The sequence below is a fragment of the Chenopodium quinoa genome, unplaced genomic scaffold (genome assembly GCF_001683475.1).
Source record: "Chenopodium quinoa cultivar QQ74 unplaced genomic scaffold, ASM168347v1, whole genome shotgun sequence".
Classification (NCBI taxonomy): domain Eukaryota; kingdom Viridiplantae; phylum Streptophyta; class Magnoliopsida; order Caryophyllales; family Amaranthaceae; genus Chenopodium; species Chenopodium quinoa.
The window spans coordinates 2,428,849-2,456,437 of record NW_018742461.1 but is presented as its reverse complement, the minus strand read 5'-3'; the positions used below and the strand labels follow the sequence as shown (position 1 = coordinate 2,456,437).

The 27,589-nt window shown below is 36.3% G+C and overlaps 3 protein-coding genes and 1 pseudogene across 4 annotated transcripts; all 4 read right to left on the bottom strand.

The window, feature by feature from the left end:
- Positions 1-540: 540 nt before the first annotated feature.
- On the bottom strand, positions 541-14,804 carry LOC110718707 (brefeldin A-inhibited guanine nucleotide-exchange protein 1-like). Of its 2 annotated transcripts, XM_021897595.1 has the most exons (11): positions 13,651-14,804; positions 11,629-11,946; positions 10,084-10,420; positions 7,097-7,519; positions 6,610-6,902; positions 5,214-5,487; positions 4,265-4,767; positions 3,674-3,995; positions 3,077-3,437; positions 1,984-2,657; positions 541-1,490 (listed from the first exon to the last, which is right to left on the bottom strand). In XM_021897595.1, exons 1-11 carry the CDS (start codon positions 14,802-14,804, stop codon positions 876-878), a joined length of 5,274 nt encoding a protein of 1,757 aa, XP_021753287.1. In that variant the 3' UTR covers positions 541-875. The 2 variants fall into 2 exon arrangements, with proteins under 2 accessions (XP_021753287.1, XP_021753288.1); XM_021897596.1 differs by lacking the exon at positions 13,651-14,804 and having other exon boundaries at positions 10,084-10,430; positions 11,629-11,754.
- Positions 14,805-15,753: 949 nt separating this feature from the next.
- On the bottom strand, positions 15,754-16,778 carry LOC110718706 (annotated as a pseudogene).
- A 720-nt stretch (positions 16,779-17,498) lies between these two features.
- Positions 17,499-24,125, bottom strand: LOC110718705 (glutamate--tRNA ligase, chloroplastic/mitochondrial-like). Its single transcript, XM_021897593.1, has 13 exons — positions 23,786-24,125; positions 23,586-23,704; positions 22,396-22,517; positions 21,566-21,748; positions 20,869-20,987; positions 20,673-20,721; positions 20,456-20,557; positions 20,260-20,362; positions 20,097-20,160; positions 19,795-19,909; positions 19,225-19,325; positions 18,036-18,192; positions 17,499-17,945 (listed from the first exon to the last, which is right to left on the bottom strand). Exons 1-13 carry the CDS (start codon positions 24,046-24,048, stop codon positions 17,715-17,717), a joined length of 1,728 nt encoding a protein of 575 aa, XP_021753285.1. The 5' UTR covers positions 24,049-24,125; the 3' UTR covers positions 17,499-17,714.
- Positions 24,126-24,791: 666 nt separating this feature from the next.
- Positions 24,792-27,375, bottom strand: LOC110718704 (expansin-A16-like). Its single transcript, XM_021897592.1, has 3 exons — positions 26,847-27,375; positions 26,094-26,412; positions 24,792-25,511 (listed from the first exon to the last, which is right to left on the bottom strand). The coding sequence occupies exons 1-3, from the start codon at positions 27,001-27,003 to the stop codon at positions 25,199-25,201; spliced, it is 789 nt and encodes a 262-aa protein (XP_021753284.1). The 5' UTR covers positions 27,004-27,375; the 3' UTR covers positions 24,792-25,198.
- Positions 27,376-27,589: the final 214 nt, after the last annotated feature.

Here is a 27,589-nt window from a genome sequence, read left to right as displayed (position 1 = left end):
AAATCATCTATCAATTCATTTATAAATAAAAGTCGTAAGAAGTTCATATAAATTACCAAAGACAATCAAAGTAAAGTATATAAACAGTACAAAAATCAAATCACTGCAATTGCGGTATGATATGACAAAGGTCTAATGTATAGCATAGACAGTAAGGAGTGGGACGGGCAGTGTATTTTAATGTAATTAAGGTTCTAGTTATAGCTAGTATGTGCCATTTGGATTGTAGTTATAATACAAAGCCAAAATGATTATAAGCATAACAGCGGTTTCAACCATAATCAAAGGGCCATATGAACTTGGAAAAGGTACTTGCTCAATTACTCATTTCAATTATTTCAAAGGTCGAAATTTCATGTGTGTTTTGAGCTGTCAGTATTGTTACAATGCAACTCAGCAACCTGGAGATCAGTACGACGAAAGCCATAGTTGCCAGCACTGGGGATCATGTTTGGGATAAAGCCATTATCTAACAACTGGTATTTGATGGCACATAGAATACAATCAAGAATGAAAAAGAATCAAAAGAACATTTCTACGCATATGTATCCAACTCTACAGTTCAATCAATTAAAAGTTCAAAAAAATGACGACAGTTCGAGAATACATTTAGCAATGGAAGAAACGAGGCAATTATTAAAATTAACAAGCATCACAAGTTCATGGACAAACTCTGGCTAATATGTGGACTCTAAAGTGTTCGCTTTTACATCTGTAACACATTCTACAAAATCTATTTAGGTACAAAATTTTGGTATTGGTGATATTTAAGCTATCATAAGATGGTGGTGGTGAAAGAAGTCCTAGACAGGGACCTTGGGGGTGTTGGGTGGGGTGGGGTTGGGCGGACTCATTTATACCAAAAAAATTCTAAATTATGACTCAACAATTATTGGTCCTATACAAGTTTGAAACATATCACTCAAAATAGGCAATACTTCTCTTGAGCTGTGTTCACTTCTCACAAGATCAACCAACAAGGGAAATAAACGTGAAATGTACCTTCTAAATGAATCTTTCTCCAACCGACTCAATGTGCGTAATGCTGATAAAAGCAAAGTACTCCGTGCTGCAAGTTCTTCCTTTTTTGCTGAAAGCAATGGAAGGATCCAATGTGCCTCGGGCTCATCTGCAGGCTTTTGCTTGCTGGAGTGAGTCCCAGCACACTCCACATACATCTCTAGTATTTTCTCACAAACGGCTACAACCTGTGCTTCCAAGTCGATATCTTTTGGAGTAGTTGTTGGTCTTTCTAAAACCAAGTCATTAAGAAATTCTAGATAACTCTGGTAAGACTCATTTTCAAAATGAACCACAGGTGGGTCAGTGAGCTCTAGCATATTGCACACTGTCTGAAGCTTCCTCAGTATGATACCTTCAGAGCTTAGTTGGTTGGCATGAGATGAAATCATGGAAAAAAGTTCAAGAAGTATCTTGAGGTTAGATTCTGAGAGACCATCATGATGAGTCTTGTAAAGATCAGTCACAAGCTGCAATAGAAAAGCAAATTAGTGGGTTGCAATGTCAGGCTTTCAACTTTCTTTTTTATTTATTTATTAAGCAATTTCAACTTGTTGGCAACCAACCGCCATTTCTCCCTCTAATGAAAAGTCACAAATCCATTACAGGACACAACAGGTTTGAAGAAAGTCCACATTTGACAGAATGGGTTCAATCTGTTTTACTCTATTTTTAGGATAAATTAAACAGAAAACATCAGTTAACTAAGAGGGAAGAATGTTCAAAGCTAAAAACCATCATTTCTCTTAGAACTCGAACTTTGCAGGCAGCTAGTGAACATGAAATGCCCAGTGAGGAGAGGTAAAACTAAGCAAGGCTTCTTCCCCGCAACAGGACCATGGCCATTTATTAACCCATTGACAATTTGACACCCAGAGAAAGACAACAAGCAATGCATTTAGGCTTCCAAAAAGGAGAAAAGTAAACAAATATAAAGGTGGTAAAAGAGAGGGAAAAGCAAACCTGTATGATGACCAACTGAACTGCAATATGACCTTTCATTCTTGAAACCACATATGCAGCAGTTTGCAGGTCGTCGTCCTCCAGATCATTGTTGGATATTTCATTGTCAGAATCGAGACCATGATAGGATTGCATGGCATCAGGAATATTTATGTTATCCATAGTCCTTAAGACCCTTAAAAATCCAGGAAGAGTTGAAGCAGCCGCATCTTTTATAGCCATTAACATACCTCTCCAATCATCTTCAGAAAGCCTGGTTCCTAATTCACTGGTTAAACGTACCAATGCAGCTATCCCAATTTTAGCAGGACCAGGACCTGGGCTCTTAATGAAATCAGCCAGTACAGTAACAGCATTTGGTAGTTGAGACCTCAGGACAGCGAAGAATGTAACAAAAAGATCAACAAGGCGCTGTGCTGCCACTGAAGAAGTTTCAGAGTCCCATTGAGTACCATGAGAAGAGTCTTTAGTAGTTTGAAGTGACTTGTCATCATTCACCTCAGTTTCATCTGTATCATCTTTACAGCTGAGGATAGGGAAAACAACAAATTTGAAGATAGCACTCCAAAACGGACGTGAAAAAAGGCTTCCATGATCCATGAGGATGTTAAATAGAACTTCAACAGAGCTCTTTCTGATTACTGGTCTTGGATCAGATGTCAACCTTGATAATCCTTGAGTTTATTTATAACAGAAAACAGAGAATAATCAGTATGTATAATTACATAAAGCTTAAAGTATTGTCTAGTACTAGCTTGTCATCCTATGCTACTTTAGGCTTCATTCTTTTCACCTGAAATACACCTTTTTGAACATAGTAGAATTTAACAGAAAGTTATTTCAGTTGTGAAATCGCCTTGGGTTAAACTTATTTTAAACCTGATTATTTTCTTAAGATGAACAGAACAAAGCTTAAGACGTTAAATAACAAACCGAGAAATTTATTGCCGAAGCAACTAGGAAAAAAAATGTATCTAAATTTGACAGTATGAACTAAACTTGTTCAAAATATGACCAGGCGAGATTTAAGAACAAGTTTGAATCCCATCAAGACATAAAAAACAGTGTTTAAAAGATAATACAATGTATTTACCTGTAAGCAAAGGCATCCAAAAGGAAATATTTTCATCTTTACTTATAGAAGGTTGCCTATCAAAGGTCACCCCGCTGTCACTTAAATCATATGAATTGGCATCTTGGCTATCCTCGTTGCAAAACAATCCCCCTTCTGCAAGCTTAAGAGCACAGAATCGAAGAAATGCAATGGCATTGAAGCTGACATCACTATCAAACTTGCTTTTTGTGAAGGTTATGAGGCATTTAACACAATCTGTGAAAGTTGTAGACTCAGTCTCAGTTATGTGAGGGAAATATTCCCGAACTATTTTTTCCATAGTCTCAAAGGCCAGCAACACTATACTCTTCCGTTCATCAGCAGCAGCAGTTGTAAAAACCTAAGAAAAGAAAAACATTTAGCAACAAACAGCTACGTATAGATAGTCTACCCAAACCAAAATGGTCATAAGATCGTTTCTTTTCTTCCTTTTTTCAGGGGTGAGGGCTTAGGTGGGTTGGTGTAAGATTGAATCATATACGGATAAAGTTTTCTTAATAACAAACATGAACAATATTGCCAGACTTGTAATCATAAGATAATATGAGATAGTAAATGAAACAAGCAGGAAATTACCATAAATACACTTTTCCATCCAGATTTCACATTACTGACACGGCTAAGGACCATCTGAGAAATGCAGCGGACTATTAGCTCCCTGATTTCAGCAGAGCTACTCTTTTGCATTACAATGACAAAAGGCCTCAAAAATTCATTTTGGAAATTGTAATTTGCCAACTCCTCACGCTCAAGGAATTTCATAGCAAGCTGCCTCAATGAATCCATGACAAAAATCGCCACTGAGAGGTTTTCTGACAGGCCAACGGACACAAAGAAATCAGAAAGAACATTCCAGATGCGAGACCACACTAGTCTGATGCGATTCATATTATAGTGCCTGCAACAAGAACCCATTGTTAACGCTTGGTCCAAATAACCACCATGATGACAGGTGGAACCAACCACTTGTTGGGACTAGGATTGGTCCATACTCTACTTCATATAACATGTGGATAAGGAAAATGGACGTACCTCTAATGTCACAGCCAAAAATTCTACACACCTTCAAGGATTGGTCTCCACAAAAAAAAGAATTCTAGACACCAACACATTTCAACCCAAAAAGATAATTCTGATGGAAAATTTAAAGGAGCAAAGTGGACTTACGCAATTTCAACTATCTTAGTGAGGCTGAACACACGAGGATCAGTTGGAGACTGCAACTCAGACATTGAAACTTTGCAAAGAGCTCTCACAAAGGACACTATTGCCTCACTGTTCATCCTTTGGCTATGCGCAAATATGTGGTTCAACTCATAGCTCCCTATTTGATCAAGCAAGTGCAAATTCGAAATGAAGTTAGTGACCTGTTCGGAGGTAACCAGTTTGGGGTGGTTAGCACCAAGTGCGCTGCTGTCATAGGATCCACCTCGAACGACAGCTGCCACAGCTGGATTTTGAAGGGCTCCCTTTTTCTTTAGAGAAGCCAATTCACTAGACTTAAGTGATTTCTGTTCAGGTTCAGCATTAGACATGCTCAAGAATGAAGCATCAGGTGGAACACCTTCTCCCAAAAGTTGCAAATGCTCAAATCTAGACAAGCATGTTAGAATGTGCTCCCATGCTTCTTGAAGGTAATTCCCATCTTCAATAGCTATAGACATTATGGTCTGCAATAATAAGTGTCACATCATCAGAAAGAAAATGGCAGGTAAACATGTAATACGTTGTTTGCACTAGAAAGAAATTTGACGCCACTATGAGAGTGCTCAGAGCGACATCTTTTCAATATTGTTGGGTTTAACCAATTCCTGCTACATAAAAACAGAGCAGAAAAAGTAAATGGTATGGAACTATTGTTTTGCACACAGTTTTGGATATGGTCTAGAATGCTTCACATAATTACATTAACGCGTTGTATAAATATTATCACTGGTTAATGAAACTATGCAACACAGCTGAAGAGACAACATAACTCCATTAAGATAAGATACTCTGTTATTTTGTTTTTGCATAAGTTTTTATAGTTCGCATGAACAGCACCATCAACTAGCTAAGCAGCTTTTCACATTAACAATGATTGTCTCTTCTCCTCAATAACTTTAAAAAGGCTTACCTTCATAGCATCAATATTTTTTTGCTTCATATCTGCTGCACAGTGAAGATAAGTGAATTTGGCCAGAGAGGTCACAAAAGCATCTCTTTGGGTCTGCATACTTAGGACTGCGGTTACGTGTACAGCATATCGGAAGCCTTGCAAACATTCTGAAGTAGCTAACTTGTCATCACTCTGATCAAGTGTCATACTAAAGGCAGCCAGCATAGGACCCCAACAAACTTCTACCATAAACCTCAATATTGAAACATCCGAAACTGCATAAAAAACAGACCTGCAACAAAGCAATGTTGCCTTTAACACTAAGATCTTTTCTCATACATGATAAAGATACCAATACGCAATTGCTTTTAATTTGTGATAAGTTACTGGAGACACACACAGACAAACCACTCTTTCCTTGATTATTTAAATCTCAAACTAGTGTTATTAATAAAAAAATAATTAGTTGATACTAGATATTTGCTACCTGCCTTGCCCAATGTCAACAAACAACACCAGTAAACATGTGAAAGGCTTTAAGAAATTACAAGTGATTAATCCATGCAATGCAAAATTCTATAGAAAACTTTAGAAGGAAGTTAGTATTTCTGTAATGCATAGGTTTAAGCATAGTTATTGTTCATTGTTTAAAGTCATGCTGGAGAGATGATGTGGTGTGAAGGTGGACTGGTGGAGGCTAAGCAAGAGATGGTGATGATGACTTGCCCCAATTACCATCAAATGTTGTGTGCTATTATCCATATGGACAGAGTTGGCTTGTGGTCTTGCGGTGACTAAGCATTGGTAGTGATGGTAGAGAGGAGAGAGGACCAAGGGAGGGGTGGTCAACACAGTGATGGCTGTTGTATCACAGATGCATTATCCTCCATGCTTAATTTAAAAATAAATTATTATGGCCCCTTGTACATAGTGCATCTGTTATTAGCATATTCTCACTAATCTTGGAGTGTTAGTGATTATACATATGTCATCAAACTGCATGGATGAGATATTTCGTTCAAAACTCAACCATTCCTTAAAACAAGTAATGTTGATGGAGACATCAAGTAAATGCCACTTCATGCCACATCATATGTGGGAATGATTAGGCTTTCATATCACTGCCAATTGAAAGGCACTATATATACCCTTCCTCCAACTATAATAAAAAAAAGGTTACATTCACTTGAGCAATAGGTGAGCAAAATTGTTAGGCTATGGTTTTCAAGAGTTGCTGTAAAATTTGCAGCTTTCTTGATGCTACGAGACAAAAGCATTTATCATGACCTCAGTCCATTCAAATCTGCTGATTTTTAGGCATCTATTAATAAAAGGGGCGTATTGCTTTACATAGAGGTAGTCTGTAGAATATTAATATTTTTAGGAAATAAACGCTATTTAACATGGGACTTACTCTGATTTTCCAGAGTTTGCCTTAAACTGCTCCTGGATATTCTTGATAAGAAGGCCATTAGTACCCAATGGCTTTTCTTCGGGCTGCTTCCCCATGACCAAGTTCAGTATACCATCCAAGCCCAACAACCTGTTCAACCCATTGACCTGCTTGCTCTGTGGTTGAGAAGTTTCGGCATTCATTTTTATTTCATTTTTCACGATTTGATCATATATAGCACCTAGATACTCTTCAGGTAAGTCCTTGCCATCATCAATTCCACGATTGTTCCGAATAAAATCAGCTTTCGTCATCTGGAGAATATTTTGTCAAAAAAAAAAAAAAAAAAAACAGTTATAAGTAATAAAATTTGGTGGTGCCAGATTAAATTATATGAATAAGAAATGAGGACTATTTAAGAATTACCAAACATCCCACAGATAGATTAATGGCAGATTAGTCTCCTTATCATCAAATAGAAAGCAAACATTTCAAACACAAAGCTCACCTTATCTTTGACCATGTTATTGTGAGCATCGGTGTTGAGCATTATAACAGAATAAGCAAGGACATAAGCTGTATCTGCGCTTTTAAATGAGTTAGGATTGCATTTACAGTAGCGCTCAGCAAACTTCTCCATGATTCGGTCTATCTTTTGAGCCTCTCCAGGCAATCTGAAACCCCGCAGAAAATACCGAATAGCTTCACCAAAATCCATTTTTTCAAAATTGAATCCATCAACATAAGCATGCATAACTTTCAATGGAAAATCCTCTCGTTCTCCCAAGTAGTCCCCAATAACAGTTGGATTCAGTCCAGCAGTGTTCTTCAGAAAAGAGGCTACGTCTTCAGGGGAACCACCAACTTTTTTGGTGTTGATTAGGAATTCAACACCTTTGGAAGGCTTCCTGTTAAACAATGTGATGCCTTTCTGCACATGGAAAGGAGAGTAATCAATAAAAAATAGAGCTATAAACATTTGTTCAAGAGTTTACTAAAAGATTAACAATGCTTAGTATAAAAAAAAAAAACGAGCCTAATACTTTTAGATGGAAGCCACAAATTATCTTCAGCATGATACACATGGAACGTGTTAGTGCACAAGCTATGTAACTCGGATACAGGTACTATTGAAAAAGGTATGTGTCCACATCAGTGTCCAGGTATCACACTCAACTATTTCATGAAGATGTCTAAGATTTGGTCCAAATAAAGGATCACTGTTCAGAAGCAGATCCAGGATTTCAATTAAGGCAGAACAAAACTCCAACCAATACAAAAATAAACAGCACTACAACATAGTTATATAAATACCACTTACGATTCTTCAAAAGCTAGAAAATTATTAAAAGAAAAGATTTTCTATTGCCATGAACTTTGGGTTGTTTAAACTGTAAACAGGAACAAGGTATTGTAAGGAATACAACACAAACGCTACTAACATCAATATCAGAAGTATGGAAGACTTTGAGTAGTTGTTGGAGTAAAATTACACTATTTTTTTTGTTATTGGGTATAGAAAATGAGTATTTCATACTTGTGTTAATCAAATTTTGTAGACATCTCAAAGTTCTAGTTGATCGAGATTAATTTTCCCTTTTCAAATTTTTTTAATTAAAAAAAAAGGGTTTTTCTATATAGTAACCCTATTAATTTCACTTTTCTACGTTGTGCCCCAACATATATCACTTTCCACACTGTAACCCCAATATACATTTTGTTTCTATACGGTAACCTTGCCGATTATCCCGCCGTTAAAAAATAACATTAGTGGGGCCCACTCTCCATTTATTAATATTTTTTTATCGATTTGCGCGTTGAAAAACCTTTCGTTAAAGGTTTTGGGGGCTATTTTAGCTCTTTAAGGGTCCAAATTGAGCTCAGATTTGGCAAAAAAAATAACTTAAATGCCTCGTTTTGCTTATTAAGAAATGACTCGATTTACGTGTTCACGTTTTAATACGCAAAACGAGGCATTTACGTTACTTTTTTTTGTGAAATCTGAGTTCAATTTGGACCCATAAGGGCCAAAATATCCCCCAAAACCTTTAACGGGATATTTTCCAACGTGTAAATCGATAAAAAAAATATTAATAAATGGAGAGTGGGCCCCATTAACAGATTTTTTAACGGCAAGATTACCGTATGGAAACAAAATGGATATTGGGGTTACAGTGTGGAAAGTGATATATGTTGGGGCACAACGTAGAAAAACGAAATTGACAAGGTTACTATATAGAAAAACCCAAAAAAAAAAAAAAAAAAAGAGGAGCTGTTAAACACTAAAAATGTGATATTGCTTATATTCGGAAAATGGCTATTGTGTAAGGGGATTTTTTTTTTTTTTTTTGAAAAGTGTAGTCCAATTAAACAAGAACTGGAGAAAGAATGGAAACTAATTTGATAAATGGGCCAGGAATCAAGATGGCTGATAGGGATATATCGTAAAATTACAAAAGTCACCAAAAAAATGGGGAAGATTTAGAGTAATAAAACATGGTAATGGTGTGAAGAGGAAAAGTAGATGAGAACGGAAAAAGATATATCATAAAAAGAAATATATCTTAGATGACTTACGATTACAAAACTTACCACTGCAGCAAGCATAAGACTAGGATAAAGTTGGTTGAATCCAGCCTATTCTTAAAATATAAAGCACGCACACACTCCCTTTCCAAAAAAGATCAATACACCAAGCACTACTACAATCATATTCATTAGATTTGTTGCTAAAATATCAGTGTTAAACCCAAAACTCCTGTAACGCGGGTTTAGTTTATAAGTTTAAAGGACATAGGTTTTTTTCTTAAACAATAATACGGAGTAACATTGATAATTAATAATAATAATAAGGTTACTTCAAATTTGAACCTAAATGACCACCAACTTACAAAAATAGTTAAAATCCATGGAATTAATATCGGCCTATGCTCTTCAATTGGACATTATTCTAGAGTACCTCTTTCAAACTAAGGAAAGGTGAAACCCTTGAAGCCAACATGACTTATTCTTTCCAACTACTCTTAATCCTAGGTTCTCTCTGTTCAATTTTGTGACTTTTCTATGTATCTGGACTGCACAGTAGTCCAAAAAGAAGGATCTATTTGACATGACCTTGGACTGCTCAGATGAAAGTCAGAAAAAGGTACATTTCAACTTCCATGGACATGAGATGTTAATCAACATATAATTTTCAGGTTGACATGACTAATGACGATCACTTTCAACCGCTGAAGTTTAGACTAGACGTTGATATGAAAGGATTGTCTGCCATGAGATAGGACAAGAAACAGTTTTTTTAGTTCAAGAAATTATGTGATGTTACAAGGTTCCATACTCAAGCAATTGTTGGCTAGATAAACAAGTATTAATATACCTTCTTTCATTTTTCTAGATAAGCATCCTAAGGTCAATACACAGTATATATTATATCACAAAAAGCAAAACCAAAGTCCAAAGGTTTTGAACCTCAATAAATTATAAGGGCAAAAAAACCTGAATTTCAAGTTTATAAGCTCGGCGTTGCTCAAGTGTTGCAGCATCAGATGACTCAGAATTTGATTCTGGAAGCAGTTCATACTCAGCAATCATTCCCTCTTCTCCATTCAGGGCAGAATGCATGTCTACCGAGCCAGTCACCACAGAGGATCTATTCGACAAAGAAGTCTCCCCAATTTTCAGTTGCTGGTCCATCCATACTCCCATTGACTTGACAATTCTAACTAGGCATTTAACGGATTCAACTCGAAATGTAAGATCCTTAACTGGAGACAATGGTGTAGTAGAACCAGGTGCAGGACCAAGAGCAGTCTTCAAAAGGCCATTAACCGTCCTGCAAACATCTGATGGAATTATAAGAGCTTATATAGATTTTCAGATCTGTCATATTATGAAAAATCATTAAATGGGCATGAAAATGCAAAAGGGGTGAGAAAGATGAGTATGGAGTTAACAGGCAGATATGTTCTACATCCTAGTGTCAATCATAAGGCCATAACTGGTCTAATATATAAGCCTATACTGTTACTCATCAATACTGAAAAACAAATATATTAATTTAGTTGGTCTTATCTCACCAACAAATAGACTAATCTAATGCACTGCATTTTTCAATCTTCATCCAAACAACCTTTGGTTCAATTACTATTTTTTGATCTTACCACTACCATGGCAATTCCTGCTCAAAACAGACCGTGGATCAAATGTCTCTAGTAAAGCTCTCGTGGTCTCACCTATTGTAGAAGGATCAGGTGCAGCAGAAATATCTACTATTTCACAGAAAAATATGTGGAGCGCATGTTATATGAGGTTAAGGTTTTTTTGATAACCAAGGCAGAAAACCAATGACATCTCTGGTCAATTAAAATCATAGTTAGCACACACTTTCAAAAATCATAAGAGATGTGAACCAAAATATATTCCAAACCATTAACCATGCAAGTTTGTCAAAGATGCAAGTTTGTCACAATTACATATACTTCTAAAGTGAATTAACAGATAAACAGAAGATATCATCATGCTTCATCAATATGTCATCCTAATTGACATCAAAACACTGTAAACACTTCCATTTAACAAACCACTACATCATCAAACACTATAAATACTTATGCTCGTGTGAAGAAATCTTGGATTAAATCCTCTCATCAATCTATAAAACTACTTAATCTGTCAAAAGAAGAGTCTGTCAAATTTGCTACAATGACACAATTTATCACAGCTTACATTCATGAGTATTCTTTTTTTCTGCATAATCTTCATCACCCTCATGCATGCCGTTAGAAAAAAAGTCATTTACTAATGAGTCAGCACAACAGCAGATATGGATCAGAGAGATGCAAAAACTGCAAATTAATAGCAAAAGTTCATACGACATAAAATAATAGTAATAATCTAGCAAAATAATTCAACATCAACAATGCAAAAGACGATAGAGAATAGATCTGCATTGGAAAGGAAACAGATAACTCCCAGACAAGCAAACTTTACACACCTTTTTTCTATTTGAGACCTAAACAAAGGATTAGACATCAGAAGTACCTCTCGTAAATATTTGGAGCATCCAGGTCACAATCGTAGTTGACAAAAATATCAATGATTAGCTGTGGATCTTGAGAAATCTTCTCTAGTAGGTTAAGGACAGTCATTTTCTGAATAAAACGAGGCTGAGTTATATTTTCCAGGACACGAAGGATAAGCATTGGAAAGAAGATTCCAATCTCAGATTTCAACCCTGATCTGAATTTTGAAAGCAAGCTCATAAAAATTGAGCACAGAAGCTGGAAGATGGTCATCACTGACAATGCACTGTTCTTCAGCAATGACAAACAGAGAAACTGTTTGATGATGTTCAGGAAGCTGCAAGAAAGAGCACAGATAATTTCAATAATATTCAGACGGGAACATAAATAATGGTTATCTGTATCATTGATACAACAATTAATGAAGGCGAGTGAAAAACAAATACACTAGGAAGCAGCTTCACAGAAAGCTGTCTGTAAGTGGTCTGTGGTCCTGAGAGTGTGAGTAAGTGGTCTGTCTGTAAGGCCCAGGGCATTGAGAGCCAGTATACCGGAGCTTACTCATGAGATCCATTCTTTCCCAGACCTTAGTTCACTTAGTTTCCTCACTAACTTTCCCTCTCCAACCCTCAGGCACCAGTGGTGGTGGTGGTGGTGGGGGGGGGGGGTACCTCAAGTGTAGGAAATTCTTCCCCACTCATTGATATTGCTAAATATTCAATTACAATAGTTGCACTACGCAAATATTAACCAGTCCTGTAGCCTAAATTAGGAAAAACTGAATCCAAATATATCAAGATTTGCTTTTGTATGTGTTTCATCTTACAAAAGGTTCTCAACTTTTACCTATAATGTCATGGCTTCAACTCCGGATTTCTTACACCAGAAATTTGTATATATACCTTATGATCAGCAAACAAACAAAACTACTTCGTATCTATGAGCATCAATACCTCCATTGTCCCATAATGAAGTCAGTTAAGCCACACATACAATTTCGCATAGTCTGAAATAAGGTTAAAACTTCCTCTTCAGACTTACTTCCCTCATACCTCTCCATCCCATCAATCTTTTTCTCCTAACTCCCAACACCTTCCGATACTTCTTTTTTCTATTATTCCACTTTCAAATATTTAGATCTATAATTAAAAACTACTTATAATCTTCATTCCCAACTCAACATTTAGGTCGTTATATGAATGGATTGGTAGAAGCCATTACTTCAAATTAGACTCCAATCAAAGGCAACCTATACCAAAGATCACAATGCTAAATCTAATTTTAATCTCTAATAAATTAGCTTTGGCAAATGCAGGGTCATACACAATATTTTAATTAGCTTTGGTAATGAGAAAGGTGTACCTAATTCACCTTAGATGTACAATATGTACCTCATGAGCACCTCATAACTAAACCTCACATGCACCATGTTTAATTAGATTTCTTGAGACTAAAATTGAAAGAGACAGTCTACACACTATTAAAGTCCTAAGAAGTGGGTTAGAAATTCAGAAGTCCAAAATGTGATTGATGATACTCTAAAAGACTCCGGCCAATTTGATTTTTTTATTATCCAACATTGTTTACAAGAGGCCAACAAATTGCAGTGGTCAATGTTCGGTAAAAAATTGATTCAATCTCTTTTAGTTTAATTGTTTTGATGAATTTGATGATTCGCTCCACATCCTTATTTGAAATAAGTTTGGTTGAGCACTAATAAAAGGACCAACCTAGTTTCCTCAAAATCAAATTAAAATATACATAAATAAAACATAACTACAAGACCAGTATTAGGTTCTTTCAAAAGAGCAACTACAAGACCAGTATTAGGTACTTTCAAAAGAGCTTTTCTTCATTTATCACAACAGTGCACCTAAATATTCTTTCATATATTTTGAATGTACCGTGCCAATGTCATTATATTGTACAGCAGCTATTGAACCGGGCATAAAAACTAAGTACCTAATCATAAATTAAACAACAGCAACATCAAACATGATTGATAAAACAGTGAGTAAAAGAACAAAATTCAGAAAGTTACCTCTCATTCGAGCACCAAACAAGACCGCTATTATCCATAATCACCTTCAGCAATTCCAAAGATAGGATTTTCCCCCTTAGTAAAATCTCATCATCAGAATGCTCCTGTGAAGAGAACTTCATTGACAATTTACACAAGTTCTTAAACAGCATAAAACCATCCTCTCTAAGCAAACTCTCCCTTTCCCCTGATCCTCCCAGTCCTTCACTTTTCACCACTGGTTTCCCCTCTTCACTATTTTCCTCCGTTTTCGCCCCTGGTTCAGTATTTTCCTCCACTTTCGCCCCTGCTTCGCTATTTTCCTCCGGTTTCGCCCCTGAATCATCACCACCATTCTTATCCTCATTCCCATCCACATTCACATTTCCATTCAGGGAGTTTTCGGTATGTTGATTAAAATCTTCAACCCCTCCATTACAATCCATAACCTCATTAATTACATTCTGAACCAATTGAGCCGAATTCCCTTCACTCAAATTCCTATCAGTAAATTCAAGCAACTCCGAAACCGTAATCGTTTTAAAATTACTAACAAACATAGAATCCTCTTCAACACGAGCGAATACAATTAACACAATTTGAGCTAAAACAGCCTTAGCACAGATCTGATTAGTCCCATTCAAACCCCCTAAATAAACATTATAACAAGTTTTAACAATGTGGTTAAGATAATCACCTCTAAACTCAACAAACGGAGATCTAATCGCCGATAACAGCACTTTCATCACACAAAACTGAACCAGCTCATCTCCCAAACCACAACACTTACAAACCGATTCAATCAGCTGAAAAACGAGAGAATTGCTGTTATCATCGGAAGAACGATCGAGCTCAAACCTAAGAAGATTGTTCGAGAAGAGGCGAAAAAGAGCGTCAAGAGCAGGATCGATGATCTTCGGAGAACCGGTGTCGAGCGCGAGGAGTAGAGGAGAGAGAAAAGCGTCGGCGTCGGAAGGCGATAATGTAGGGATCGGAGAAGAGAGAGAAAGAGAAGGTTGTTCAGTTAGGGTTTCAAGCTTATCAATGACGGATTTACAAGCGGCGACAAGGTTTGTATGCTTCCGCCATGCGACATTCTTGATGATTTTGTCGAAGGATGGACCGAGGATTTTGCCGCAGCGAGTTGAACCGCCGAGAGATTGAGACGACGCCATTGATGAAGAGGAGAGAGAAAGTGAGAAATCAGAGATCTGAGATGAAGATCGCCATTAATGGAGGAGGAGAGAGAAAATATGAGAGTTTTGTTGAAGGTGAAGACAATGTGAAGTAATACTGAAAAAGATGATCGAAAGGAAGAAGAAGAAGAAGGAAGTTTGTTGGTGTTGGGTCTGAAGAGAAAATGGGGAAGAATTTAGCAGACACGTGGTATTTAATTTAATTTCTTAATATTGGAGTTATGTTATGTTATTAAGCTAAGCGAGCATTATTAATTTATAATACTAAATTTAAATACTTTTATAATGGTGGATTAAGACATTGAAGTTTGAATGGACTTTTTATGTAGGAGATTGTATTATGTTGACTGTGTAAATGAATTTGAGAATTAAGATTCTATTGTACACTGTTATTAGTATTATACTATGTCGGTTTCAATGTTTTGTTAATTGCTTGTATAAATGGGTTTGCTCATTGTAAATTTGTAAGTATGGATCATTTTAAAAAGAAATATATATAGTGGTTGTTTGGTTAATATGTAAATGGATGGAAGAATACTTTGTCATGTCTCAAAGAAAGTAAATATGGAGTATATATATAAGCTGAAGAGCAGTTATTTGCTTTTCACATTACATATTAATATTTTCAACAAGTGATTGAATTACAAAGAACATCCAATAGAACAAAGTGAAAAAACTCATGAAATTTTGTTTGAACAATTCTCTGGTTTTTAACTAATATTAGTATCAAGAAATATTTTAAATATTAGGATAATTTGCAAATTACCACCCAAAAATAGTATCAATTTCTAAATAACCACCCAATTAAAATTTTATTTTAAATTACCACCCATTAAATTAAAAAAACGCTCAGATTACCACCCATTTTGTTTTTCCGGTGGAATTTCCGTCGGTGGGCCCCACTTTTTTTAATTTTTTTCCTTTTTTTTCTTCTATTTTCTGGCTTTCTCACTCTCTCTCCCCGATTTTTCACTCTTCTTCTTCCTACCTTCTTTCTTTCTTCATGCTCAAATTAAACATAAATTTCGATACTTACATCATCCTCTTTTGATCCCATAACAACAAGTGCAGAAGAACAAGAACTCTTCTTCTTAGAACCCTTAATCACAACATCTTCAACATCTCCAAATTCCTCAAACAATTCCCTCAATCGACTCGCGCTATATTCGGAATCACCCTTCTCCCAACTCACCTTCAACACCTTACTCTTATCCAATGCAACCCCACCAACACCACCCACATTCTCTCTCCTCTCCTCCTTCTCAAAAACTGGTTTCTTCGCCAAACTAGCTTTAATTCTAGCAATTTCCTCAGCCAATTTCTTCATAATAGCCTCTTCTTCATCACGAGCCTTCTTCTCCGGATCAACAAACGATGCCCTTTCTCTCTCCTCCAAATCCGACATCATCCGACGTCGTTTCGCATCGAATTGCTTATCCCGAACCTTCTTCTCTCTCCTAACCCTAAGTAAATCATCGAATTATTTCCTAGCTTTAGGATCTTTGAGAATTTCGTAAGAAACTCGAAGTTTCTGGAACTTAGCTGGAGCATCTGGGTCGTTGAGATTTTTATCTGGGTGTAATTCAATAGCTTTTTTTCGATATGCTGTGGAAATTTCTTTCTCAGTGAGCTTTGATCCTTCTTCTCCTGTAACTAACCCAAGAACTATGTAATGGTCTATTTCCTCCATTGTTATCTGTAAACCCTAAAAATAAAAAATTTAATTGGGGAAAAGGGATTTAATTTCGATAGTTATATTTGAAGAGAGAGAAAGAATCGCGTTTTACGCGTTAACGCCGACTATGGTTGCGGTTGTGGTTGTGGTTGCGGCTGCGGCGGCTGAAATGCGCGGCGACAGCAGCGGAAGGCAAGCTGCGCACAGAGAGAGCCCAGAAGGAGAAGAACAGGGAATTTGGGAACAGGGAAAAGGAAAGAGGAGAAGTTGTTTCGGTTGTTAAGGTTTGGTGAAAATTTGAGCATGAATTTGAGCATGAAGAAAGGAAGAAGGTAGGAAAAAGGAGAGTGAAAAAATCGGGGAGAGAGAGTGAGAAAGCCAGAAAATAGAAGAAAAAAAAGGAAAAAAATAAAAAAAGTGGGGCCCACCGACGGAAATTTCACCGGAAAAACAAAATGGGTGGTAATCTGAGCGTTTTTTTAATTTAATGGGTGGTAATTTAAAATAAAATTTTAATTAGGTGGTTATTTAGAAATTGATACTATTTTTGGGTGGTAATTTGCAAATTATCCTAAATATTATTAAATTTCTCTTGAAAAAAACCTTTTGTCATGGAAATCCAGTATTAATGAATAATTTGAAGCGACGTACCTCATTAGTATATTACGGAGTAAGTGCTATGAAGTATTAACTATTATTGGGTCACATATTTGAATGGTCAGGCTAATTATAAAACTGCTCAAGTGTACTTATTTGCGCTGTAAAGTACTCTGAATCCAATAGAGTAGACTTTACTTGGTCTTCCTATGAGATTCTTAATAAATAACAAGTTGGTCATGATTCTGCAACTAAAACAAAGAATAGACCAATTTGTATTACACAAATAAAAAGACTGGGTCAGTGAGAACAGTTGTTACCAATTCGCCATCTCTTGCTCTGATGTTCGACCAAACACTTATGGAGAGGTATGGAAAGTGTCATGTATACACAATTTCACCTTAAATCAGTCAAGAACTATCAAAACATACAAGTCTGAACAATTGACGGGTCAGTGCTCGAAAACCAGGCATCCAATTGCTGTGTAATTCTATCAACCAGTTTCAAATACAAAAGCCTAGTAAAATGGCTGCAAAATAGGCATTGCTACTCTTCAAGGTCAAAATTGCAACAACTTGGCTATGGAAATGGGGAAAAGCGCCAAATTATGTTGCATCTCAAAGTGCTGCAGTGGTAGCTGGTTCGGGTGCAGAAGGGTCTGCTTTGAATGACTCCCAGTCAATTTCCCGCAGCATTTTGAACCTTTCATCTAATGTTATGAATCCAAACTGAGGATTTACAATACCAGTAGTCCCTGCTTTATGCAAAAGAACAATACCAGCTCCCATATCTGGACCATGGAGCTTTCCTGTCAGCAACACTCGGAGGGGCATAAAGAGGGCTTTACCCTGCCATGACATATTCCAGTGAGATAAGATCAGAGAGAGAAAGGAGAGGGAAGACACAGAATCATATCACCTCAAAGGGGAAAAAAATACCTTGCGCTTTAATGAATTCCCAAAACCCTTGACCCATTTTTTCCAGCCAGAATGGCCTTCTTGGAGTGCTGCACTGAGCTCACCACTGTCATGTGCTGCTAAGAGGCTGGCTGCCACATCAGAAAGCCCATCTTCAAGAACTGGCTTGGCTTCAGAACTACAAAGGATAAATTAAGCAACATCAAAAATCTTATGAATACAGCCCTGCACAAATTCATTCAAAGAGCTGAGACAAGCATTACTTGTCTCCTTCAAGTTCCAGCATAGTGTTTTAGACACAGTTTTTGCAATTCCCTTAGTGGCAAATTTTCTCAAAGATAACACCAATGATTAATTATGAGAATAGGATTAAGAAACTATGTAATACTTCCTCCGTCCCATAATACTTGGGACGTTGGGGTGGACACATAGTTTAAGAAAATTACAAGTAGGTCCATTTAAAATATTTGTATTATATAAAAGATTCTCTTATGTATTTTTATATTGTAAGAAAACAAAAAGTGGGGGAGGTGGGGGTAGTAAGAAAAGAGAAAATGTAGGATTTAATTCGGTTTTGGGGTTTGTGGTCCCAAAGAGAGTATAGGAAAATATTTTTTTATAGTTGTCTCATTTCATATTTAGTAACGTGTCAAGTATTTTGGAACGGACGAAAATGATAACTGTGTCAAGTATTATGGGACGGAGGGAGTAGCCTCAATTCAGTATATAGTACTCCCTCCGTCCCTAATATATTGCCCCATTTGACTTTTCACGGTATCCAAGACGTGTCTTACAATGGTTTTATCTCCATATTTATAAGTGTAAAAATTTTAAAAAACTAGATATTAATAAAATATACAATGTGACGGATCCAACAAAATCCCACATGATTATATTGTCTCTTATAGGTTAAGAGTATTTTATGGTCAAAGATTTTAAAGTTTGACTTATATTTTTCCAATGGGGTAAAAAATTAGGGACGGAGGGAGTATGACTTAACACTCTTGATTGTTAAACTGTTTAATAACTGCTGCTCATCCATTATAAATTTAAAACAAGCACTAGTATTAGCAAGTACAACTTCCATACAGAGATACAAAGGCTGGATTTGCATTTGGAAATTCCCACAGGACATGAACTAAGAAGGCACAATCAAACATTTATACCACTAAATCGAACTTCAATCAAGGATTAAAAATTCATTAAGTACCTTGCTAGAGTTTCACTTAATGGATATGATAGCAAGTTTGAAAGCAATTTGTCTGATTCTGGTACTAACTCAAGTCCATCCTTTAGCAATGCAACAGCCTCCTGCTCACACAGTTTAACCATCTCAGATTCTTAACATCTGATAAAATAATTAATTAATAAGTTGCATAGTTACACAATTAAATCAACTCAATATATTCCCTAGAAATTGGTGATGAATTGTAATTGCATTTTATAAACTTTGAAATTGATGTACTTCCTCCGTTTTCTTTTAATAGCAACACAGCCTCAATGGGGTATTTAAATCTTTTCCTCAAAGTGTGTGCCATGAGGTTGTGTTGCAAGTAAAAGGAAACGAAGGAAGTACTTTGGTTGTGCTTATTAATTTTAGATGGAGGGAGTAATAGATAATACATCATTCACAAGACAGATCATAAGTTCAAATTTTTTTTTTCACGTGTAAGTGAGCAACTAATTTAGGCTATAGAAATGCACATCATATATTGTAAACTAAATGTAGGCAAATCAAATTAGTTTCTCCCTCTCTATTTCAAAAATACACTTTACTTACTTCTATAAACAGTCCCTCGGATTCATTGAGGATGCCACTACTCTTCCAATGCTCTCCAACAACTTTATTCAACTCATCTGATGGCAAAGCTCGCAAGTACTGCCCATTCATCCACCTGATGTTTCCATGAACAAGATCCAAGTAAAAAATGTCAGTAAACAGGTACTGCAATTTATCCCAACGACTATATTCTGCTACAGAATCCATGTGGCCTACAAGTAAACAAGAAACTGAAGTAACTAGATCGAAATGCAAGATCCAGCGCATAAAGTCAACAAAATGACAGTTAGTTTCAAATTTACCTCAATTTAGTAGTGTCAAATATAGCTCCACTCTTATTTACACGTTCTATAGTGAACTTTTCCACTGCAATCACATGAAACAATACTCACACAAATGAAAATTAACAAAAATGACATTTCTTGGAGCAGTCCAACAAGCTTATATAGGGTGAGAGTAACTAACCAAGTTGCTCAATAGTGTAAAATTCATTTTCAGTACCATCCCCCCAGCCCAATAACGACAAGAAGTTCACAAGAGCCTGAGGCAGGTATCCTATCTCCCTGAACTTTTTTGTCAAATGCAAAAATATTCAACGACTGTATCAATTCAGACCATTATGCTAGCATAAAATTAAAAAATTTTGTTCTTCGCCACAAACCTGACCCACTGAAGTCGCACCATGACGCTTAGATAGTTTGCTTCGATCAGGTGCAAGAATTAAAGAAACATGGGCAAAGTTAGGCATAGGAAACCCTAGAGCCTGTAAGTAAAGCATTAAAAAGATTCCAATATTCAGTTTTTTTGACAGTTGGAACAGATAGGCAGCCAGAGATCAAAAGAAACGAAGAAAAGATCCTAGAGACATCAGACATCACCTTGTATATTAATGCCTGCCTCAGTGTATTAGGTAGATGCTCCTCCGCTCTGATAAGCAGGTTAAAAAAAGATTAAGGTTCAGCATTTGACACCCTCCATTTGCTAACGAGAAAAACGATTTATCAAAATGCAAGAAGAATACAAGGGCAAGAGAAAAGATACGCCGGGATAGCATCACGTCCAGATGAACTTCACCTGATAACATGTGAAATGGCCATTGTCGCATCATCAACTGTGACACAGAAGTTGTACACAGGTTGTCCATTACTCCGCATGATCACAAAATCTCCAAGGGTATCCAAGTTCCACCTAACCTTCATGATGCTATCAAACACTTTAACACCTTATCGAAACCACAATTTGCCAAAACTCTATTTAAATTATGCAAATACTAGTCAAAGCTTTAATATTTTCCTGCCTCGCTTTAGTAGGCAAGGTAACCTAATGCTAAAAAAATAATGGACAAACAAGCATCTAACTAAATGCAAGGTAAAGCCAAAGAAAAGACAGGAAAACTGAAGGAAGAAAAATGTCAGCTAAACCTGGTTCAAACATGGACTATATTTTCTGGGACAAGTTTGTTACAAATCAGTAATTCATTACAATATATTCCCTCTGTCCAGTATTTAATGCCACAAGGTCCAAAACCATCCTAAATAATTAACTATACAGTCACTGAAATACCCTTTATGATAGTTGTCTTCTTCACCTCCCCTCTTGGTCACTCCATATAAGTGGAAACATATTTGGAAGTTAAATGATGGTTCAGAAATTTGTTCACAGAAAAAATAAAATCATTTATGTTTTCATGTTTCCAGACAAAGGGGGTAAATAATAATAGCTACATGCTGTGATTGACTAATTTTAGGGCAATAAAAAAAAAATTACATACTTCTCCTCGAATAAGGTCATCAATTTTGAGACTCCCTTCCTTGGGTACACGAAATCGGTACGTAAATGGGGATCCCTTTTCCAGCTCTTCCTTTACATCAACATCACTGGCAGTGGCCCATTTTCCATTGTATACCGGTGGCAATCCTTTCAGTTTTGCAGTCTCCTTCATTTTTTCAAGTTCCTAATAGACACATACATAGCCTTAGAACCTGAACTCAGCATATTATCAACATTTCTTTGAAGCAGCAACAAGTCAAATTCACAATGATAGTGTAGCTGCAATGTAACGGTCAAGCAAAACAATACACCTCAGATTCAGACAAAATAGAGTTAACAGCTAAATTACAATGGCCAATCCCAACACTGAAATATTACTCCGTAGAACATTAGAGAATACTAGATGATAAATCTCCTACACTCTGTTTTAAGTTCTGCGCCCGATGAATCAGTACTTACTCGTCATAGATGCCATTTATAAGTAAATAATTCCTGAGTAATGAAGAGTAATATCCATGTGCAAGTCTATTCAACTAATTATTCTTTTGATATAATCAGGTTTTTAGGAACCCAGAGCTAGGTTCAGATAGCTGAGCCACTCTCTGCATACAATTCTTAGCATGATGTGACATTAAAATATGGGGAAGGGGGAGGGGGGGGGGGAGGGGACATCTCCATATTCTATCTCCCTTTATGTGAGTTCTTTCAACAGAATTTTTTTGTTACAACTATCCTTTAATAATCAATTTAATCTTTCATGTCACCACTCATAATCAAGGCCAAGAATGTACCACATTAACTCAATAGCCCATACAACCCAGATTAAGTTACCTCATTAGAGCAGAAGCACCGATAAACATAACCAGAGTCTAAGAGCTTATAAGCATATTGCTTGTACAGACTGTTTCTTTCAGATTGTCTATACGGACCATAGTCTCCACCAACTCCAGGACCTGCATATAGCAAACAGCATCACAATCATCACTAAGTATTTCACCAGAGACGAGCTACGGTTTAGGAGCAGCAATGTGATGAACCGTTTAGATTAACAAAAATGAATAGCCACGGCCAATAACTGGCATGAGAACAGGGCAGAATTCATGAAAATCCCAAAGCAAAGCCAATGCACAGTATTAGAAAAAACCTTAAGGTTACATGCCACACCATAATCACCAACTTAATTCCAATCATTAAAGCTATGAAAGCTCAGGATAGTCAAAGGCGGTGAATAAGTCCATTTCTGGCAAGTTTACATTGTATCTTGCAACTTAACAATACAATGTATAACAAATGAAAATGGTATTCAAATACCGAGAAAATTAAGTTAAAAATGTACAAAAAATCCTTCATAGGACAAAGTAAGAAACTCAATCATTAAAACCATTCCTCATACCCAACCAAATTCCGAAGTTCACATATTAAAGGCGCATATTCCAAAATCAGTTAGTGCAAATGCATATATCCTTATATACTAGTATCAAAGTAACTAAAGCTTGTGGACTCGGTATGCATACTTAAAGGGTCTCATTGAAGAAACAAGATGACTAACATCACTATTCATGTCCAAAACCCGGATGTACATTTGAAACTTAATGTAAGAGGTACATATTTCCAACATCATTTCAAGGGTTTACAGTCTTTATACTATACCTTGTACATCAAAAGTAAATATACTGATTCATTACAATGTTGAAAAACAACATATGCAGCCCTAACGGTCCAAGGACTAAATACCACTAAGAACACTAACCATCACGTATTTTTGTCATAAAATCTGAAAATTCATACTATCTTAGAAAATGTATTTGACGCTAACACTGGACCCTTAGGGCTAAATCTAGCAAAACATTTAAAAAAATTCACTAACTTGTGAACTCAAGATGCATATCAGCTGAGTGAATTAAACTTTAACATGAATGCTAAATTAACTACACCAACATCAATTATAGAAATTAAAATTAAAAATCAAAAGCAAAATCAAAATTTAAACCTAGAACCGAAATGAAGCAAAATTGAAGTACCTTCATCCCAATTAAGACCAAGCCAGGTAAGATCACGCAACAAAGCCTCTTCAGACTCCTTCGTCGATCTTTCTAAATCAGTATCCTCAATTCTCAGAACAAATTTCCCACCTTTTGACCTGATTTACCAAAATTTCCAGAAAATTAAAAATCGCAAAATAATTTAATAAAACTGGGAATTAACAAAAATCTGAACTAACCTAGCAAAGAGGTAATTAAAGAGAGCAGTTCTTGCGCCGCCGACGTGAAGATTACCGGTGGGAGAAGGAGCAAATCGAACTCTGATTTCGCCGTCATTCTTCCTCGGAAAAGGAGAATCAGAAGAAGCGGAAATCGAGAAATTACGGCGGAAGTGGCGGCGGAAGCTGCGGTGGAGAGAGAGTGAGGATTGCCGGAAAATAGGGGAGTGGAAATCTGGTACGACCTTGATTCTTATCCATGGCGTTCCTAACATGGTCGCCATTTTTGCTATGGGGGTATATCTTGAGTTTTACTCAGTTGTTTTTATCTGTGTTTTTCTCTCTCCTTGTTGGGCAATTTGGTGAGGATAACAAAAGTGATTAGGGTCAAAACTCTAAGTCAAACCTATTCGCAAACGGATCGTGTATGGGTCGGGTCAAATTTTGATGAGGAGAATAGGTGATCGGAGATAGCTAGATAGGATATTCATAAAGAGCAAATGATACAGGTAAGGAAAATTTCAGGTTAGATAGGGACAATTTCAAGTTTGTGAGAAACTGTTTTATTTCGACTTTGTTTGATTGGTTGGGTCTATTTCGAGTTATTCCAATTTAAGTCAATTTTAAGTTCAAATAGGGTCAAGTCGGTTTTGTCAAATTTGTTCTTACGGAAAGACATTGCTTAATTAATAGGAGCACTAGTTTAGTGTTGTTCATTGTAGTTTGTTTAAACATTGTAGTCAGGATCTCTATTATTAAAAATAAATCGAGAAGTGCAAACTATTTTATGCATCCGAAGCATGTATATGAATAATATTTAATATCTAGGTATACCATTAAACCTATAGGTAACGCACTAACACTTTATAGTTCATAATATACAAACTTCATTATAACACATCAACAAGACAACCACAAATGATGGTTAGAAATAATTCAGTCTTTAATGGCAAGAGAGACAATATCTTCTCCAGATTAGCCTAGATGTATAGATGATCACCCAACAATTGGAAGCAAAAAGCAACATGTCAATAGTACCCTTCCTTGACTCCAAAGGCAATTTGCTCATTTTGACATTTCGCCTCTTATTAGTTGTCTAACAAATTAAATCTTTTCTTTTCTTTTCAGATCAACACATCACTTCATTTGTCATGGAGCAAAGTAGCCAAAAGCAGCCAACTTCTCAGGCTCTCAGTGGGGATCTCATCATGAGATATAATTTATAAAGAGCTTTGAATATCATAAATAAAGCAATATAAAGCAGCAATCACCAAAAAAAAAAAAAAAAAAAAAAAAAAGGGTTGTGTAGCAGCTCATAGCTTTTCATTTAATTACCATATGTTATTTAATTCTAGTAGTTTACAAAATCAGGCCTCTTTGAAGCCAATAAACTAAAAATGCCAGCAATAGCTTCAAAATTCCTTCATTTGTTTGCTAATAATTGTAAATTTGTTTGCCTTCAAATGTCTGATCAAACTGCCAGTTTCTGGGAGCCACATTGTAGGAAGTCACTGATTTCCCACTGCTGGTAGTTACCTCAAATGAGAGCGATTGCCCTTTAAGATTGATATTACATTGCCAAAGTTGTCCCCAGTTTCTTGCCATCGGTATCCACCCTGTTCTCGAGCCTTTGATTTTCACTCCTGTTACTTCACCATCCAGTCCCACATTCGTGATAAGAACTTGGTAAAGGTTGGCGTTTCCAGTCACTGTAAATTTCATCCCACCGTCTCTTTCACACTCCACCCTGCATCCAACTCCACAGTTTCCTCGTTTCTTTCAGCAAAATCATAGTTCTTACAACAATAAAGAGCAGATGCTTTATTTGTAAACTAAGAATTAAGAGGCATTGTGAGCTACTTTATAATATAAACCAAGGACTAATAACTATCACCATGGCACCTCCTAGTCTTTATTGCTGCCAAATTTTGGAGTGTTTAACTGTAGCCTGTGGCTGTTTACACAGCTTGAAACCCATCACACTAGAATACTAGATGAATTAAGCTAGTCTCTAACAAGTGACGTTGGAGCTTGGGTCATAAAATCGCGTAAAAAGCCAATATTTTCAGTCAGGCTAATTTGCCAGTTTTTTTAGCCACTTCTGATTGATTAGCTTTTCACAAATTTGTCATTACAAATCTAAGTTAGCTAAATCCATTCTCGGCCAATTCTTTGGTTTCCAGTCAATTTTTGACTGCTCTACAACACAACATTGTCTCAAAAACCCGAGACTAGTGCTATGCAACACATCCGACTAATAAGAACATCTAGCTAACAATCCACATTCATATTGCAAAATCAAAGGATGAGTTTTAGGAAAATCTGTTACCTCCTGTACTGAATTGGAATTAAATCAGCAGACTTGACAGCAATTTCAGTAAATGCATCTTCAGACATTTCAAAATGCTGGCGAGGAAAGTTACACCATCCACCATAATCAGAAGGTAGACCATAGTTTGGAGCACAGAAATCGGTGACGGTTACGACAACTGCAGGACTCCCAGGCTGACACCATTTAATATGATCAACACACCTGATCTCAAAACAAGCTCCACAACTACTCCCTCTGTTGAACAATATTGTGCTTAGTCCTGTTCCATATCTTCCATATGTTGCCTTGTGAAGGTCACCATACCCACATGCCCCTTCTGTTTTGGAACAAATTTTGCTCAAAATTACTACATTTCCACTAAATTTTAGTACTTTTTAATGAGAAAATTCATGAAAATGTAACAATATGCAAAATGTCAAAAATGTAAAACTGTGAACTTGGTTGTTTAATGTTAACTATTGTAAAGTCCTAACTTGGCCCGGATTTAAATGTCACATTACTAGTTTAATAATATAATGTTAGCTATTCCAAAAATGCAAAATCCTAACTTTGTCCGGGTTAAGTTGTCACGTTACTGATTCAAATTTCACTACCAAAGCAAAGGAAATGTAGTGCAGATGCATAAGCATAACCAAAGTTCCCATCTTTAAATTTTTTTCTAATTTCCACAGTGCAAAATATAATGGAGTATAAAATAACAATAACAAAGAAATAAAAATTTGAAACATGAGTATAAAAAAAAGAAGTTACCAATAATAATAGACCCATTTGCTTCTTTAATGTAAGTAGCAGTAGCAGACTCCCATTCATCATCTGGAGGCTCAAAATCATCATAACTTAGAGCAGTAAAAATGTTGGATTGCAGTAAAATTAAGCAGAAAAATGCAGATTGAAGGATTGTGCTCATTTTTGAAGAGAAAAAAAAAAGTAAGTTTCTTTTCCTTTCTTTCTTAGGGATTAATGAGAGCTTTTTGAGAGAGAAAGAGGGTTTCTCAAATTTGAGGAAAATGAGTCAAAAAAAGTGGGAATTTTCTGGGTTTAAAGCTTGATTAATTACTACTTCATGTAGACTTGTAGAGTACATTTCAGAAGTAGCAGCTTTTCTGGGGGTGGCAGACACAAGGTAAGCTAAAAGTCTTTAAAATAAGTAGGAACCCGGAGAAACGATTTGGGGTTTTTTTTGAAGGGTTTTATACACAAACAAAAAAAAAAGAAGAAACTTCAAATCTTCTTTTTAGGGGAGGGAATTTGTAGGGCCAATATGTTGGAGAAAAATGTGGACTTTTGAGTGTTTGATTATTTTTGCGGAAACTACTCTACTTTGTTAGTTTGTTACACCCTGTGTTTTGAGATGATACAATTACGCTTATATACTAGCTTATATGCGCATTTAAGAAAAATTATAGCTTATAGGTACATAGTCAGTGTAATTTGTAAGGTTGTAACCCTTTCAATTTTGTAATTGTAAGGTCGTAACCCATTCGATTTACTCC